Source organism: Sander vitreus, chromosome 16 (assembly GCF_031162955.1).
Source record: "Sander vitreus isolate 19-12246 chromosome 16, sanVit1, whole genome shotgun sequence".
Taxonomy (NCBI): Eukaryota; Metazoa; Chordata; class Actinopteri; order Perciformes; family Percidae; genus Sander; species Sander vitreus.
Genome location: NC_135870.1, coordinates 13,161,360 through 13,180,992, shown reverse-complemented (window position 1 = coordinate 13,180,992; position 19,633 = coordinate 13,161,360). Strand labels below are relative to the sequence as shown.

The 19,633-nt window shown below is 41.5% G+C and overlaps 1 protein-coding gene and 1 long non-coding RNA gene across 2 annotated transcripts in view; one reads left to right on the top strand and one right to left on the bottom strand.

The window, feature by feature from the left end:
* The window catches only part of LOC144531792 (uncharacterized), a 1,683-nt gene extending 563 nt beyond the window's left edge, over positions 1–1,120 (bottom strand). Inside the window, exons 1-2 of the long non-coding RNA XR_013503256.1 lie at positions 820–1,120; positions 1–280 (exon numbers count right to left, since the gene is read on the bottom strand). The exon at positions 1–280 is cut by the window's left edge and continues 563 nt beyond it. This is a non-coding gene — a long non-coding RNA (uncharacterized LOC144531792). The remainder of the gene's footprint in view (positions 281–819) is intronic.
* The window catches only part of dnm1a (dynamin 1a), a 58,971-nt gene extending 40,321 nt beyond the window's left edge, over positions 1–18,650 (top strand). The window contains exons 17-22 of the mRNA XM_078272090.1: positions 13,162–13,271; positions 13,470–13,581; positions 14,142–14,312; positions 14,443–14,684; positions 14,899–15,102; positions 17,861–18,650. Coding sequence (XP_078128216.1) covers positions 13,162–13,271; positions 13,470–13,581; positions 14,142–14,312; positions 14,443–14,684; positions 14,899–15,102; positions 17,861–17,891 — 870 coding nt within the window. The 3' untranslated portion in view covers positions 17,892–18,650. The remainder of the gene's footprint in view (positions 1–13,161; positions 13,272–13,469; positions 13,582–14,141; positions 14,313–14,442; positions 14,685–14,898; positions 15,103–17,860) is intronic.
* The last annotated feature ends 983 nt before the right edge of the window (positions 18,651–19,633 follow it).

Genomic DNA, 19,633 nt, shown 5'->3' with positions numbered 1-19,633 from the left:
ACACACACTCTAAACTATACTCACTGCGATTCCAGTATGAGACTCCTGAGTCCAGCTCCTTCTGCTCTTATAGTCTGACTGCTACAAAGTGCTGACCAGGCTGTTTGTGCGGGCTGGATGAGAAGCAGCATGTGAGAGATAGATGAAGGGGCCGGCAGAGAGGTGCAGAAGGAGGTGGAGGATGAGGAGAGGTTAGACAGAGGTGATAGCCACTGATTGGCAGATTCAACGACATTCCCTCCTGTTTCCCGCTGTGAGAAGCAACATTCCAGACGGAGCTCTAGAGGAGAACAGCAGACGTAGAAATGTATTTTTCTTAACAACTCAAAAAGATGTTAAAGTGTAATAAATCCATTGAATAAATCTGATGTATTATTGTATTTTAATTTTTCTTGTAAAATCACTTTCTAGGTCTGGATTAAAGCAGACAACACACAGAGATCAAGAAAGATCAACACACACAAAGGGGTCATACCCCATTTAGCGCTAATTTGTACAAGCTAAAGTTGATTTGTCCCCGCTGACCCCCAGGCCAAGACTAAATAAATAAAAACCAGGATATTTCACAAGATGTTAAACAGTTTAAAAAACTGATGAGATGAAGCTGTCAGTAAAAGATAGAAACACCCAATAGCCAGCTCTTTGGTCTCCAAGTGCTCTCAATCGCTCACGGTTAGAAACTTAGCAATGAATAGTTGTGGTCAGCTGAGATCATACTAAGTCTGTCCAACACCTCCCACTAAAACACCAGAATACGTAACCTTTCGTCTCCTTGACACATGCTAAACGGAAAGAAATTTCTCCTTGTGGAGGTGATACCTGCAACTTGGCAATCCTCTCTCTTCTACATATCTTGCTGTCTTCAGCGATGTCTCTTATTCTTCTTGGCTGATTTGTTTGTCTCCTTCTTGACTGGCTAGCCCCAATTCATCCCCCGACGTCCTTTCATTCAACACTGCCGTTGAGGCCGTATCAGGCTGATGGTGTTTAAATGGGACTTCTGAGTAGTTTTTCGGATTTGTCTACCGAAGCTTCCCTGAGCAAAAAAAGCTGCTCTAGTAGCGAGCAAGGTGGAGCAGCTGGAGGCTCTACGTGGCAAAGGACTGGCCATCAAGTTTCCCCTTCGAGAGACAGAAGGAGCAAAAGGAAGGAGAGAGAGAGGAGATATGGAGAGAGAAGGAGGAGGAGCTCGCCAGCCCCCCATTTTTCCTCTCCTCTCTCCTCTCCTCTTCCTCTCTCCCCTCCCTCTGTCTGGCTTTTTCCCCCTCTTTCTTTCTTTCTTTCTTCTCTGGCTTTTGGGGAGAAAGTGGGAGGTCAAAGGTGAACAGGAAGTGAGACACATTCATTTGGCGTGTGTGTTGTAAAATTTGGAAAGGGAGTGAAGGATTGGCTGCCGAGGGAGGGAACTTTTTAGTGAAAGCGTATGTGGGCAGATGGGAGGACGTCTGCGTTTGTGCGCTCACGTGGAGGCATATACAGTATGTGTAAAACGTCTGCATGTTTGTCCCTTCCATTAAGTGTATATGCACATCTCTACTTATGGTACATGTGAGTGTTTATGTGGTTTTTGAGTGATGGATGTGTGTGTAGGAGTGAGCGCAGAGGCTCCATGGTCTTTGTAGTGAGGGCAGGAATGTCGGCGTTTTCTTGGCAAGCAGGAGGAAGCCTTGTAATAACTCCAGATGTGCAGCCCTGTGGTCTCCATCTCTCTTTTGCTCTCTCTGTTTTTACTTCTAAAGCTGATTTCCTCTCCCTGTCCGACTCGAATAAAGAGCCCTTTATGCAGCGCTGCAACCTTCCCAACACACACACACACACACACACACACACACACACACACACACACACACACACACACACACACACACACAAAGGGGGGGGGGGGTGTGCTGGTGAAGGGTGACATACTACTGGTAAATCAGAACCAGAGTGAAAGAGGTTGTGTGTGTGTGTGTGTGTGTGTGTAGGGGGGGGAAGTGTGCTTGTTTTACTATATTCGTGGGATCCAAAAACCGGGGAATACAGTATACTTGTGGGGTCTGCACAGCCTTGTGGGGCCCAAAATGCTGGACCCCACAAGGTTAAAGGGCTGTTTGAGGGTTAAGACTTGGCTTTAGGATTAGGGTTAGAATTAGGTTATGGTTAGGGTGAGGGTAAGGGTTAAAGTTAGGCATTTAGTTGTGATGGTTAAGGTTAGGGTAAGGGGCTAGGGAATGCATTATGTCAATGACGGGTCCCCACAAAGATAGTGAAACAAACGTGTGTGTGTGTGTGTGTGTGTGTGTGTGTGTGTGTGTGTGTGAGTGTGTGTGTGTAGACAAGAAGGAAAAGTCTGTGTGATTCAAAGTGGATTCAAGAGACACAAGTAGTCAAAGTTTGCCTCCTTCACCTTCTATGTTTCACACACCCACACCCACACACACTCACATTTAGGTATTTTTCTTCACGCTGGCAGATAGGAGTAATCAATGCTAGTGCTTCCAGGTGTGAGTGTGTGTGTGTGTGTGTGTGTGTGTGTGTGTGTGTGTGTGTGTGTGTGTGTGTGTGTATGTGCAGAGGTGGCCAAGGCTGTGTTTGTTTTAGCTATGGTTTCTGAGCTCCAAATCAAAGCAGGCACAATCCCAGGAGAGACGAGTCAGCAGTACTTGGAGAGATGGAGGGCTGTGGAGGGAAAGAGAGAGACATGGGGAGGAAAATGGAGATGAAAGAAGGAAACACAATAAAAATGTGGGGCAAAAAGGAGGCAAAATGATGCCTAGCAACCAGAAGCTTCAAAAATATGAAAAATGGAGCTGAGAATCAATCCTCTGTTGATTGTTGCACTTACGTTTGGAGTTTAAGGATTGGAAGGAGTGAATGTTAATGGGTGGGTGGGGGGATCTCTGCGGTCGCACCAACATTGTTTCCACTGTTTGGATGACCAGGCAGGCAGCTTATTTCAAACTCTTAGTCAGGAAAGCCAGAAATACTAAGAAAGTAAACACACATTGAGTGTAATGTGTGATTCCATTTTATTCTGTCTTGTCATGAAATAGTGCTGGTTAATACTTTCATGAAAAACCTCAGGTTTCTGACGAACGACTCCGTCAGTTTATGTGGGTGTAATTGTATCTTTCAAGTGTTTGCATCAGTGTGGCGAGGTTAAGCTTGTGATACTGTAGATTTGTGTAACAAGCTAGCCAAACCCATCAAGGCTGCACCAAAATGTGATCCCCTGTATTTCATCCGAGTGCCGTCAATCAGCCGAGTTACAGTGAAAGATCACAGACAGTTTTCAAACTAAAGATAGCATGTCAAATTGCCATTATTCTTGTTGGATAACATAAATGTCAACCATATAATAGATTGGTTTTTATTTTCTTTCTCCCTCAAAATATATAGTTATTATTTTTTTGTTAAAATGAAAAACTGAAGGAATAGGTTAGTGGTGTAGAGGAAGAAGTCTTCAGATTCTTTATTTAAGTAAAAGTACTAATACAATACGTATACTCCATTACAAGTAAAAGTCCTGCATGCAAAATATATTAAAGTGTCAATGTTTCTGCAGAACAGTGTCACCTTTGACTGAACGTTTTATTAGGTATTTTTGTTGGTATTTATTGTGCTATTGTAGCTAGTCAACGTGTAGCTAGTTTTAACTACTTATACAGTTACACAGTTTAATTGAGTGTTTTCCAAGCTAGGGGTCAGGCCCCCTCCAAAGTGTCACAAGATAAATCTGAGGGGTCACAAGATAATTAATGGGGTTGGAAAGAAGAAAACACAAAGTTCTGCTAGACAAATTTGTATTCATTTAACTTTCAGAAGATTGAAAGATATAGTGGACCAAATGATAGAAAAATGGTAAAAGAACCAGTAATGAATAAAAGATAGTAATTGTAAAAGAAAACATTAGAAAAGTGGGTTAGAGATTGCAACAAAAGAAAACGAGATGAGTGACGAACGCAGCGTGTCAGAGTGGGCCAAAGAGATACACAGGGTGGTTTGTGAATAATTCAAAGTTTATCCTGCCTGACTGATGAGATAAATGAGTAATGTATGTTTGTCTGTAAATTATGATTTTTTTTCTCCTTGATTGTTGCTTGCATATCCAAAGCATAATGTCGTTACAAAAATCATTATGACACATTATGACAATCAACAGACACATAACAGATAAAAAGAAAAAAAACCCACACTTGTGCACTTAATGTCTTTTGGCATGTTGAATGCACCCTGTGCGTATGCACGTGCGTGTGTGTGTGTATTTTGTAATTTTGTTACGTGTATTTGAGACCGTGCAGACTCACTGCCTCCTTTGAAGAAGGATTGACAGACATTTAAAGATTACTGCTTGTGTTTAATAGCACATGGCATGAACTTAAGTGTTCAGCTTTTAAAGAATATATATTCTCATGTTACATGTGTCATACTTTTTATTATATATATATATATATATACATATATATATCACAAAATATATATATACATATATATATATATACATATATATATATATGTATATATATATTTTGTGACTGACTTGAGAGACAATTGAATATTTAACCTTGACATAAGTGAGAGATTTTTATGTTCATAAATATTACGTTTTACAAGACTAGATTTTCTGTAAATGTGTAAAGTGAAAATAAAATCCCTCTCCACCCTTGGCACGGCCCACCATTGGCACAATCATGTCATAACAATATACTCCATTCAAACACACCCTCTTTGTATGCAGAACAAGTTTGATTTAAAAGTGCAAATTTTATATTGTGGCAGCTCATTTTACTATAAAAAGTAGCAGTTAATTTGGGTCTTGCTGTATTTGGATCATGCAGTTCTGACAATGAAAGGAGAGTAATGTGTTAGTAAAACAGAATTGTTTTCCCCTAATTTTGCACATACACAAATACATGTTAGGACTCTATATAATATGCATTTACCTTTGTGAAACCTTTGCCACACAAGTGAAACCTTTGCCACACAAGTGTTATTTGTGTGGCAAATAATATATACTGACATAACGTTTACCTCAGACGTGACTGTTTCAGTTCATAGATGCACTTTATTATTACTTTTTTGCACCCGCCGTTACATCTAAGAATGTTTCACATGTAAAAATTATTCACAGGCATTATTTGTCATTCCTAATGCTCATACATGAATATATAAATCCACAATTGTGAGTTCATATGGCTTATTATAGGGGAACTTTGAAATATTCCTCGGTAGAGGGGAGAGACACTAAACACACAACGTTTAAACAGAGCTTTTTCCCCTCTATCAGACAGCAGTCGCTAGACGTGTGGGGATTTTTACGTGTTTATGTGGTTAGTGGGCTGCGGTGCCCCCTGCCTCTTTCTTTTACTCTTTGGTGGTCACCAGTGATTGATCACATATCCCGGCCAGCCCTTAGGTTGTTACACTGACCTTCTGCAGAAGTAAACGCAGAGCAGATAATTAACTGCTTGGCAATTAGCTGCTAAACAGGAAGGTATCCCTGACCTGCCAGCCTGTGCTTCAACCGGCCCGCTCACTGAATGTGTCATTGTCATGTGGACACCACGTTTCCTTTCTCCATGAAGACGTTTATTTGTGTTTGTGCTCATTTCCACAGGAACAGCTAAGCAGAGCACAAAGGCTGTCACTTTTCTAGAGTCAGCGAAATCAGCTGAGATTAAACATTTGGGAGAGAAAAAAGGAGCAATGAAAAACAGGTTTCTCCGGCCAAACAAAACATGTCATACATTAAACTCTGATTCTTTCATAATTAGAAATTTATGTTTTTATCTGTGTAAAAATGGACATTTCAGATCGGATTTGTTTTAATTTGTCTGCAGCTGACAGACGACCTAGGAAAACCTTTGTGTCTGCACTGTTATAGAGTAGTACTTCCCATGATATATGAAGCATTAGAGAGTGTGGACACTGGCAGGCTGCCCTAGAAGATTTGTATGAGCATTATTGCACAACAACTCGATGAGTCACCAACAGCTGTGTGTTTATACACATCGTCCCAGAAATAGCTCCAATTTAGCTGTTCCCAATCTTAATTCTTTCGGCCAAGTTGTTTGCTGTTCCTGATTTAATGTTGGCAACATGTGGGCTTACTTTAAATAAAGTCCAATCGGCATTAAGTCTAATTAAATTTCTTCAGATGCTGTCACTCAAAGACATATTACTCACAGATTTTGCATGTGTTAGTGGGATTTTCGATTCTATGTAAACTTAGCAATATCTGTCTTTATTTTCTTCTGCCAAAAGTGTATTATGCTTAGAGTAATGTTTTTCTATGAAGCATTTTGTAAAAAAAACTACTTGTCAAAAGCCCTTAATGAATTACGTTGACTGGACTAGTCTAATTTAACATTGAAACAAGCTTTTGCCCTAGTGCTTCAAACATAAGTCCCATCCTTTTTTGTGTCTTACCCCATCCCCATCATGTAAGACTTACAGAAATGCTTTGTGTTTAATTTTTTTTTTTTAACTCAATAGGGGAATGGTAGAAGAATGGAGGGAAAGAAAAACGGAGGGAAGTGAGGAGGAGGGTTGTGAAAATTGCCATTGGCTGCCACCCAGGGCCCAGTCTTTGTGGTAATGAAGGGTTAGAGGCAGCGTTATTGCTCCCAGATGCCGTGCGGCTTCTCTGCAGCCCTTTGATCCATGGCCCAAGTCACCAGGACTTTTGTATCAGACTCCCATCAACATACACACCACCACATACACACACACACACACACACACACACACACACACACACACAACACACACACTAAGACATGCAGCCTATCTTCTTGGTTTTGCCCACCAAACTACTCAGATTTGTTTCAAAGTGTTAATTGGATACAATTTGTGTAAGGTCCCCGTGTGTGTTTATACATACGTGTGTGTGTGTGTGTGTGTGTGTGTGTGTGTGTGTGTGTGTGTGTGTGTGTGTGTGAGGCCATATTTCATCCACATTATGAATTATTGCTTGAGACGTTTTCTGGACGCTGTGCAGAGTGGTGAAGTTCCTTTATGAATCCAGAAGTGAACTTCCTCTGGCTTTTCATAATGAGCCTGCTATTACTCACTAGCAAAATAAAACCGTGGAAAGTACTTTGCTCACAGACTGCTCCAAACACCACAGGTTAACTACCAAGTGCACTGCCTGGGCTCCCGCATGTGTGTATGTGCGTGAAAAATGTTGCATGTGTAAAAGTTCAGAAAAAAACACCTATGGTTCAGGTGTAAATAAAATGATTTATGACAAAAACATTGCTTTTGGAAATAAGTAAAATCCATCATGTAGGTGGGTGAATGGATGAGTGAAGAACAGTGTAACGTTGTATGCTAAAAGGGAAAGACTGAGCAAGCCAACTTTTAAAGGTTTCACAACCAGTATCCCAGTTTAAAGGGTCAGGTCACCTAAAATTTAAATGACATATTTTCTCAACTAACTCTGGTGGTGTTTAGATATCGGTTACCTGTTATTTTATGCTTCCATTAAAATATAATAGAAGTGATATTAAGAAATGTATTCCAAAACATGTAATCACTGTTCCTGGCACTGTGGATAACCTACATAGCTCACCGCCAATGATTTTTAAAGGGACTATTTCTTGGGTAGAAAGTACTTTCCCTGTTCACAGCAAGTTCTGTGAATTATCCTGATAATCCACAGAATAACGGAGTGAACCGACCTTTGAATCTCCTCTCATGCTAACTGTTGCAGATAGACAAAACAGATTGATTGAGTATACATTTGATAAACTTGTATGACACAGTCCCTCATAATAAATAAGTGAGTTTGGCTTATGGTGGGTACACTTTAACCTCAAGGCAAGCCACATCCAGAGCATCCAATACTACTGTGTTTGTTCGACTGGTAATGTGACATAAGCACAGTCACACTGACATACAACCAGTTGCCAGTTTTTTAGGTACACCTAGCTAAACAGCCCTGCAAGAAATCCTACCTTCATAAAGGTTATAATCCTAAATTTTGAACTGTTGAAACTGTTCAAGAGAGGCGTTGATTCAACTATTGAATTGTATTGCATTATACTGACATGTTTCTGAGGGTGGGCTTAATAACAGAAACACCTCTCTGTATAATGCAAAACAGTAACACAAACTGCAGCCTCCTAAATTATCATACAGTTGAATCAACACGTCTCGAAAACAGTTTCAACAAAAACAAACATTATCACCTTCGTGAAGGAATTATTGCAGGGCTGTTGTATTATACTGTATTAGTTTTTAGCTAGGCATACCTACAGTAATAAACTGGCAACTGAGTGTATATTTTACTGTAGTTTATGTCACCACATTTGTAACAAACACATAGGAAAGGATATTTACATAGCTGTGTTTGTGTGTGTGTGTGTGTGTGTGTGTGTGTGTGTGTGTGTGTGTGTGTGTGTGTGTGTGTGTGCGTGTGTGTGTGTGTGTGTGTGTGTGTGTGTGTGTGTGTGTGTGTGGAATTGGAACTACATCATTCTAACAATATGTCTCATTGTGACATCACTTGGTGTGTGATGATGAACACTGCCACTCAGAATACATAACTCGTTTAGTTATTTGAATTATTGACTGTTAAGCGTCAACATTACCAATGGCTTTTCAAGAGACACAAGACAACTTGCATTATTTCTGGAAAAACAATGGAGCCCTGAGGATTCTGGAAAACCTTGATGAGGACAGCTTCTGGTCGATCATGGAAGATAAAAACATTTATGCTCATCTCAAGCAGGAAGCCTTCAAAGTGGCTGATCTGATTGCCAGATATTGGGGCAGTCAAAAGAAGCCCAAGTCGAAGATAGACATGCAGACTTGTGAAAACTTTGATGAGAACAGCTTCTGGTCGATCATGGAAGATGAGGTTATGCATGCTCATCTCAAGCAGGAAGCCTACAAGGTGGCTGATCTGATAGCCCGAGAGTCGAGTTTTCAAAGGACCTTTAAGTACAAGAGGGACTGGAGGACTCCTAAAATAATTGGTAAGCAAAACTTCTGGACCTTGATGGAGGATGAGGCCATTCATGCCCATCTGAGGCAGGAAGCGTTTAAGCTAGCTGATATGATTGCCAGAGGCTGGGGCTCCGGCTCTCCGGACAGTCTCAGCAGAATGCAGGTTGAAAGTCCTGCTGAGATGTCCATCCGTCAGCCGCCTTTCATCTTCACTCCTCCTAACACAGCCAAACCATCTCAACCCTCCCAGGTAAGAGTTACTCCAAAGACTGATGAAAGCAACCACCGGCTGCAGCCATTGTCCAGTCCTGAAAAAACACTGGCCCATATCTTTAAACTGCTCAGCTCTGATGACTGGCAAAATAAATTTGATGGTTTAACATCTATTCAAGATCTGGCAAGGAACCATCCAGACATATTGAAGGCTACACTTTGTAAGGTCTGCGTGGGTGTCTTAGAGGAGGTTAAAAACCTGCACTCTATGGTGTCCTGTGCTGCTATAGCCACCTTGGGTGAGATGTATGCTCACCTCCAGAGGACTATGGATGACTTGGTGGAGGTAACAGGCTGCACCGTGATACTAAAAGTCTCAGAGTCCAACACCTTCATCCAGCAGCAGGCAAATCTGGCACTGGACGCCATGGTTCAAAACTGCAGCCCCGGTCGCACCATGAACGTCTTGCTGAATGCAGGGCTGACTCACCGCAGTGCTGCAGTTAGAGCAAGCTCAGCTCAGCACCTCAGCCAGTTATGCGACATCCTTGGAGCCACACAGATGCTTACAGGTGGCAAGATCTTCACCAAGTGCTTCCTTATTGCTGTAAGCAAAATATGTGTGGATGGTGCAGCAGACGTGAGGCGCCACGGATATGACATCATTCAAAACATCTCCATCCACAGCGCCTTCCAAAAGCAGTGGGAAAAGGCTGTCCCAGAAAAGGACAGACACTCGCTGGAGGGAATCATGAAGATGCAAAAGGGGGCAGAGGCAAAGGACTGTAATCATATCACTGCTGATTAATGGTAATTGTCAGTAAACATCTTTCATGAATGAAATATACCAAATGAGACTTGAGTTATTTAATCAAAGCACAATATGTCTTTAAGGTTTTAAGGTACAGTACAATATTAATTGCAATCCCCCAAAAATAAAAAAGAGACTCTAATGGTGACATTTGCTTTAAGAATGAATGACGCAACACATTTGAATGTTGTTGGCAGGCCCATTTGGAGTGTATACACAAATAACCATGTACACACAAACCTTTGTATTACACTTAGGCTGTTTCCATGGTGATAATTGCAAACAGAAGGGAACTCTCCTGACAGCCCAGTAGTGGTTTAGCCATCTTACATCCATACCTCACTGGCAGTGTTTATGTGTGTGTCTGTCTTTTGAAAGTTGATCCACAGAGTTTGGGTCTCATGCAAGTATAATTGCTGCGAATAAAGGTCGAATAAAGTGTGTGGTGTGTGTGTCTACTTCATAGTATGTATCTCATATAGCTAACGCATGTCATCTCTGTGTTTGAGTTTGTTTTCTCATGCGTCCCTGTGTGCGTGCTTAACTTCGTAAATCTGTACATTTGGCTGCTATTGCTGGCTGGCTTTTTTTTTTGGGAGCATATGGGAAAGCACTTAACTCCTGACTTCCCTCAACACAACTACACACACACATGAAAACACATACATGCAAGAAGGACTGATTGACAGAGAGAAAACCTGATAATTTGTCAGAAGTGGTAAAACTGTTTGGGATATTGCAATAATACTCATACATGCATGCCCTCTTATTTGTTGTTTTTCTTTTCTGACAATTCTTGTTTGTAGGTGCATCAAACCTAATTCTTCTAACTTTTTCTAGTAATAACCAGTTAACAGTTGTCTTAATATTATTATGTCTAGCTTGTTTTTATCATATTTGCCATTCTGTTTCTGTTTTAGTTTAGTTTCTCTGTACTTTCCCCCGCATCATGCACACACACTCACACACCAGTCCCCCTTCTCCTCCTCCTCCTCCTCCCTTTCCAACTCTCCTGACTGGATTTACTGGCCAGAGGAGAGGAAAATGTATGAATCAGTCCAAGGTTGCTCACTCCAATGGAGAGGGAAAACCAGAGTGCGAGGGAACAAGGGGAAAGAGGAGGAAGATGGAGAAATACTGAACAAACTTAAAGACGGAGGACGAGGACCTCTTTTCCCTATAAATGATGATGTCAGCAGTCTGTGCCGACTGCTTGTTTAGTTTTTTTTGTATAGTGGACACCTGGATGTACCATCACAGCCAAATGTGTGTGTGTGTGTGTGTGTGTGTGTGTGTGTGTGTGTGTGTGTGTGTGTGTGTGTGTGTGTGTGTGTGTGTGTTTTTACATGCATTTAGGGGATATGACCATTCGGCTGCACAAGTCATAAATCCTTTGAAGAAGGAGTTTGGTCGCACACAAAAACCCCTGTCTCCCTCTCTCTCTTTCATACACACACACACACACGCACGCATGCACGCATGCACACACACACACACACACACACACACACACACACACACACACACACACACTCACTGGGTTGGGCAGGGCAGGCCCGTGGTTAGCTATCCAGATGGTTTTAAGGTTAGTTAGAGACTACGCTCAAAGGTGCTGTTTTGCATATTTCTGTGTGTGTGTGTGTGTGTGTGTGTGTGTGTGTGTTTAGTGTATGTTTAAAGAAACTCACTCACCCTGTACTATTTTTGTCTTCTCTCTTTTTTTATACTAATTTTACTGCCGATTAAACGTCCAGTTAAATGTTCACACACGCAAAAACATCCATGGTAAAGAAACTTCATTTGTAACAAACAAAACAAAGTGAAAGACATATCAAACCATTTCCACCCTCAGTAAGAATGTACAAACATTCTCAGGTAAAAGCATCCATGTTTCAGCACTGCAATAGTAACCCTAGTACTTTCTTACATCTGGTTGCCAATACACCAGCTGTTGTTATTATCAATGAGGAGTCCAGTGAGGTGTACATTTTGGAGGTAGGCTGCACCTCTGATTCCAGCATGGAGGAGGCTTTCCACACCAAGGTAGTTAAATACCAACCACTCCTAAATACCATCTCAGAGCTAGGCTATAGGTGCAGACTACTCGTTTTCATATTTGGTAGCCTAGGACACACACACACACAGGTTGGTAGTAAGAGGGCTACAACAACTTGGGATGGCCAAAAAGAGGGCTAAACAGCTTGCAAAGTACTGTGCCATATCTGCTATTATTGGCAGCCGCCACATATGGCTGAGACGTTGCTACTTATACCCTTAAGAACTGAGTATTGTGCTTATTAAGTGATATTGTGAAGACCTGCTGCATGACACTGGTCCATGAGTTTGCGTATGTATTGTACTGCATCTGTAATATTTGTGTCCCTGTACCATTTTTCTTCATGTGGACATAAATAAATGGTTAAAATGTGTGTGTGTGTGTGTGTGTGTGTGTGTGTGTGTGTGTGTGTGTGTGTGCGCGCGCCCGTGTGTGCATGCATCTGAGAGAGAGAGCGAGAGAGAGAGAGAGAGAGAGAGAGAGAGAGAGTGCTGGCATGTGTCAGACTGTAGCTGACTAACTTTGAGGTTCCCTGATTCATACATAGTTGGATGTCTGGATATCATATGTTGTGTGTAGATTTACAAGTACAAGAGATTTCTACAGTGGAATGCGGTTTCTCTCTCTCTCTCTCTCTCTCTCTCTCTCTCTCTCTCTATCTCTCTGTATGTGTGTGTTTCTCATTTGTTGCTCGCCCCCCCTTTTTTTTTTACTTTGCACAACTGTAATCAAAACCAAAGACTTGAGGGTTGTGTGTGACTTTCCCATTTGTCTCTCTTGCCTTTTTCTTCTCTTTTTTGCCTGATGTTAAATTTAATATGTGAGCATTCACTCCTGATTCCCCTGAATTCTTTCATCATCATTTTTTGTCACTTTTAATATAGTTTCTGTCATTGTTTCTCTTACAATATTAAGTATATTGATTTAGTAGTAAATCGGTCATCCCACAATGATTATAATGCAGCATCGACTTCTGCAGTGGCTCTTTCATTTTGGTCTAATATACAATGTCAATGCAAAATAAATCTCTATGACTGTTTTTACTATTCAGCCAAATTCCTCATTGATGGAGCAAGTCAGTCTTTTTCTTTCTTTCTCTCCCTCCCTCACATGTGCACCCTGTGTGTTTCTCTTTCGCCTCCTGCAGGAGAAGGAGAAGAAGTACATGCTGCCGGTGGATAACCTGAAGCTGCGTGATGTGGAGAAAGGCTTCATGTCCAGCAAGCACATCTTTGCCCTCTTCAACACCGAACAGAGGTGCTATTACACACACACATCAATATACATACACACAGCAGATACACGTTATAGATCAAATGACAATGGTGATTTTTCAGCCAAGTTAAAATTAAATCTCCATTATGTGTTCAGACAAATGCAAAAAATATGAGGTATAGAGAATAATATTTTTTTTTAAAAACATGAAGAACATCATTCAGCATTGTGTGCCCACAGGAATGTGTATAAAGACTACCGTCAGCTGGAGCTGGCCTGTGAGACTCAGGAAGACATTGATGCTTGGAAGGCCTCCTTCCTCAGAGCTGGAGTTTATCCTGAACGGGTCACGGTAAGATTTTGTCAAAGTATTTGTTTTATGCATACATATATAAGCTAAGGACTGGACATTTATAAATTATATAGTACCTGTAAGTTGATATTTGGGCTTTAATGATTGGATTGACTTCATACTGACACAGTATGAAACCATAAACACAACACATTATTTACCTTGATTATTTCCAAATCGCATAAACTAAAAGTAAAGCTAATTATTTTATTTTTTTCATTGAGTTGTTGATGTTTATTTTAAGTCTATTTAAATGTTGTCATGTCTCTCATGCAATACTGTATCTGTCCTTCGATGTCTGTTTTCCTCGTCGCTGTTTGAGCTTATAGGAGAAAGAAGGAAAGGTATGTTATTTTGTTCTGCATCCTGCATTTTTATCATGTGTCTTTGAAATAACATTTCACCCTAAAACAATTATTCATGAAGACTTTGTGTTTGCCAGTCACCTTTTACCTTGTATGCCGTATCTACAGTCTCTGTTTCTCTAACTCTCTCTTGCTGAAGCTACACTGGAGTTAAACTCTATGTCCTCTTCCTCCCTCCCTCATTGGTCTCCACAGAGTGAAGGCAGTGATGAAAATGGCTCTGACAACATAATGCACAGCATGGACCCTCAGCTGGAGCGGCAGGTGGAGACCATTCGTAACCTGGTTGATTCCTACATGGCCATCGTCAACAAGACCGTCCGCGACTTGATGCCGAAGACCATCATGCACCTCATGATTAACAATGTGAGTTGGACATTTTTCAACTGTCAACTCTTTCAGATTTATATATGTTTCAAACATAGATCTCTAAAAAAAAAAAAAAAAAGAACAGAAACTTTAACTTTCATCACAAAACTTGTGTCATTTCGACCAGACTAAAGAGTTCATCAACGCAGAGCTGCTGGCCCAGCTGTACTCGTGCGGCGACCAGAACTCGCTGATGGAGGAGTCTCAGGAGCAGGCCCAGCACCGCGACGAGATGCTGCGGATGTACCACGCCCTGCGGGAGGCCCTCGACATCATCGGTGACATCAGCACATCCACCATAACCACCACCATGCCACCTCCTGTGGATGACTCCTGGCTGCAGGTGCAGCGGAGTGGCTCCGGAGGAAGGTAAGGGATGATGAGAATAGACAGAGGAAGAGCATTAGAGGCTGTGTGGGGAATGTTTGGTGGGAGGAGATGTTTTATTTTTTTTACCCTTGAAACTATTGTTTTCAAAGTAATTATTTAATTCATTTAAAATATGAGCTTTGCATAGTATTATCATATTGGTTGTCTCATTTTTGTTAGTGCAATGGTTTATGTCTCATCTCTTCTCCTCCAGGTCTCCAGCCACCAGTCCAACTCCAAACCGCAGGGCTCCACCGGGACCTCCGGGCCGCCCGGTCTCTCGTGGGCCTCCACCTGGGCCTCCTCCCGCTGGGGGACCCCCAGTCCCGTCTCGCCCAGGGGCATCTCCGGACCCTTACAGTGGGCCACCACCCACCGTGCCCTCCCGGCCTAACCGTGCACCACCAAGTGTGCCCAGGTGAGTGAAAACAGGAGAGGCCTTTCAAACAAACAAACCTTCCTCACGCCAACATATTTTAAAGTATGTTTCAGTAGGTTTTAAACAGATTTTAACATCCAAACCACTACTTAAAATATCATGCCAAGCTATCCAACCTGAAGTGTGGATACTCTCTGTTACTAAGGGGGATGTGAAGACTCCTGGATGAGGGGATAAAGGAGGTAAATGAAAGTGGAGAGCTATGGTTGTGATAGAGGGTAGATGAATAGATGAATAGATTGATAGAGATCCCTAAATAGATGGATAGACAGTGATAAAACTCATGATCAGTGGATTATTTTCCTCTTTTTTTCTCTTGGTTTGGGTAAACAGTTGTTTGGGTAACTTGTTGATACCTTTCTGCCACCACTTTGAACTTTCAACACGCTGTCAACCATCACTAATGATATATAACACTCCACTATTCCTAGCTTACGCCCACCTCACTTCTGTCCTCATCTGAATAGTTAAGAATTGTGTGCCTTTCTTTAAGAAATGTCAGTGACTGGAATGAGCGTTTTTCTTTTCAATTCTCCATTAATTGTATCTGCCTTGTGCTTGTCTGTGTTCGTGAGCTAGCTAACTTCTTTATCCTGGGCCTATTGATTGAGTATCAGCTTGCCTCCTTTGAAGTAGGAGACACTAACGTTGCTGTGCAAAGCTCTCACTGGCAAATGCAGCCTCAAAAATTAGATGGACACAAAAACTTACTCAAAATCCTCAGTAGTGAACTGATTTTTTTCCATCCCGTATTGTGGTCTGTCCTAAGTGAGAGCTGAGCACATGTGACATTGGTCATTTCCTGCACTGTAACTGTTTGCACTCCTTTTCTCTCTTCCTCCTCTTCATCCCTATTTTCCTCACTACACCTCTGTCCCCACACATGACTATGGTTCCTTCTACAGAATCACTATCACTGACCAATGAGGACTAACGTTTCTGGTACGTTGGGTACTGTCCGCCATCATCATCATCATCATCATCATCATCATCGTCATCATCATCATGACCACTTTCCTTCTTTTTCTTCCTCTCAGGAGGCATCCTTTCACTGCATGCCATTTTCTTTTTTTCACTTTTCTTTTCTCTTCTCAGAGCGCTGCATGGGCAAACACACACCCAGTTCAGATGGTGTGTGTGTGTGTGTGTGTGTGTGTGTGTGTGTGTGTGTTTGCATCAGTGTTTGAGCTGATTTTGGAGTCAATGTTGATTTTTTTACTGAAGGGGTATTCAGTATGTCAGGATGTGTAAAAGTGTCTTGTGGAGTTTTGTGAACATTTCTCACATTACAGCAGCAACGGATTAGACAAGATTCAACTGTCCAAAACGTAAAGATTATTATCGTTTGTGTTAGTGTTGTACTGAATGTGACGTATGAATGCCATGACATCTCACTCATCCCTGTCTCTTGAGTGTCTGATGTTGTTGTTCAAAGTCATGGCATCTGTCAATATCAACTTTCAGTTGGTAATTTAGCGAGCAGGTAGCACTGCTGGTGATTCTCAACCAGACCTTTTTCTAGGGAAATAAGTGATCATTTTTTGCTTTTCAGGCCTCTAAAACCAATTTAAATGAAACAATCTGAAAGGGGACTATCCATGGATGGATTACTGAACGGGTCTACTGGGCACAGGCCCAGGGGCCCAAGTGACAGGGGGCCCTTGGCCTTCACCTACAAAATGTCACTCAAAGTGACACATATCGAGCACAAAGAGATTCAAAATGACCACAAAGAAACATAAAACGACCACAAAGAAACATAAAACGACTACATAGAGACACAAAAAGACTACAAAGAGATGCAAAACTGCTGTGAAGAGACACATAAAGACCCAAAATGACTATGAATAGTTGCCACAAACCAAAACAATTACAAAGACACACAAAATGACCACAAAGAGAGCCTAACAACTATAAAGTCTTGCTCCTATGTAGGTGAGGTGGTGGGGCCTTTTGCATGTCTGTGCCCAGGGAACCATTGTCTCATAATCTGCCTTTGGTTGCAATTTATAGACATATGCAACCTGTGAAAAGGGGTCGCAAGTAGACACTGCTTCATTTAAAAAACAAGTTAAACAGGGTAAGAAACTTCAGAAAAATAGAAGTTTAAAAAAAAATAGTTAAATCATTTTGGGAAATAGGCTTATTTGCTTCCTTGCCGAGACTTAGATGAGAAGATCGATAACATAAATATCTGTACAGTAAATATGTAGCTACTCCCAGCAGCCAGTTAGCCTGGCCCTGCCCAAAGATAACAAAATCCACCTACCAGCCCCTTTTAAAGCTCACTAATTAACACGTTATATCTCGTTTGTTTAATTTGTACAAATACCAAAGTGTAAAGTAGCCAAGACTCTTTACGGTCTTTATGCTAAGCTAAGCCAACTTCCAAAAACCAGTCAAACTTCCCAAAATGTATGCTTACTTGTCAATCATCTTGTGAAAACATACATTACCTGCATTGTGGCCATGCTAACTGATCCTGATACCTTTGTAATGTTGGTTGTGTATTCAGGTTTCCTTAAATGTGGTATCTTATGATATAAGTGGCTAAAAGTACTGTATTTATGTGTATGTGCATGATTAACACATAGGGGCCCTGAAATAACGACATGTAAGTATAAAACCTAACTTAAAGTTTAAATGAAGACTGCAAACACCTCGAAAACACTAATCCAACCTGTTTCCATCCTCTCTTCTATGCATCTGTTCCTGTGTGTTTGTGTGTCCATGGCAGTCGGAGACCCCCACCTTCTCCAACCCACTAGACCTCTGAGCTCCTCCCCCTCTCCATCTGTCCGTCCCACCTCCAGATGAGAGGCCATGGACAACAGTGCCACCTTCCTGTCGTTTTCTGCCATACCCGACCTGAGCCGGCTCCCGTCTCCTGCTCCTACTTTTCCCTTACAAGTCACACACACACACACACACACACACACACACACACACACACACACACACACACACACACACACACACACACACACACACACACACACCTCTGTTTCACATAGAGACGCAGAATACTTGAAACACACCTGCATGACTGACCTACGAACATGCTGCACCCCTCCCTTCAGAATTTAAATAAACTATTTAGAGAATATAAAATAATTGATACATTTTTGAGTGTATGCCCACATGTGCATGCACACTGCTTACATAAATACACACACATATACTGTATAGATACAAGCAAAGACATACAGAATATGTGTTCCTGCTATTAAACCTAAGGTGGGAGACATTTGCATACTGAGCATGACACTTTGCCGGAGTATTACATTATACTCCAGTCTTTCAATGGATATTCTGGCTGCTGACTGACTTATTTCTTTCCTCTCCTCTTTTTTTAACATTTGTTTATCATATGTTTCTTTTATGTTTGTTTTTTTCCTGATTTCTTTAAAAAAAAAATTCGGTCACTTGTGTGTTTAACGAAATAAGCGGTAAAAGGATCAGACTCCTCGCTCCCAGATACCTGGACAGACAGGAGCTGCTGCTCTTCACCCACCCCCCTACCCCCTCCCCCCTCCTCCCCTTGCATTAGGACTGAATCAATCATCTGTTGTAGTATCCGAAAGGCCTCACTGTCACTGGGACATAACTTTCTTGTGTAGTAGAGTCATTCTGAGTGGACAGCCAAATAGTTCACATAACTGTGTCACAACCACCTCTCGAAAACGCTGTTGTCTGTGCTTCCACATAACCTATGCAACAATGAAAATGGTTTCCCAATCTTTTTCTTTCTTTTTTTGGCTCAAAGAGGCACCTTTTCCCACTTTCCTCCTCATCACAAAAACTTTGTCAATGCATTATCTTATCGAGGCGGGATCTAAATAGAAAGTGCAATATCTGGAATATCCTTCTACAGACACCTGCATGACACCAGTCACACAAGAATCAGAGTACATTTCAACTGAGAGGAAGGGAATTTGTGGCCTTGGTGTCTCGCACCCAGAGACTGTTCGATAGCTCCTCATACATCCTTTTTATTCAGAGGGAATGAGGTCCCTAATGGGAAAGGTTTCAAATATTTGAAGTGTGTTTCTAAGTCAGTTCCAATCACATTATGCATCAAATCCTCTGATATACTGACTGGGAAAACCTTTAGAATTTTATCCAGGTTTATGATCAGCATGTATTTACTGGTTTTTTTTTCTCCCTCATTTCTTTTCTTTTCTTCCTTCTCAGTGGCCACGTGGGTGAGTGAGAACATGAAAACAGCCACAGTCTATGCATAAAACTATCAAAACGCTCCTCCTGTTTCCCCCTCACATTGCTGTCCGAGAGCCTGTGAGTTCAACCATTCTTTTCAACTGTTCTGCAACTGAACTTTGCTGTCAGTGTGATGTGTTGTATTTTGACCCCAAACTAAAATAAGCAACCCACTAGCCGCAAAAACCTGTCTCTGAACCTAAACTGATGTAACAAAAAAACCACTTCAGTGACCTCTTGTGCATCTTAGTACTCCACGACTGCAACGGAAACACAACAAAGCATATTCTAC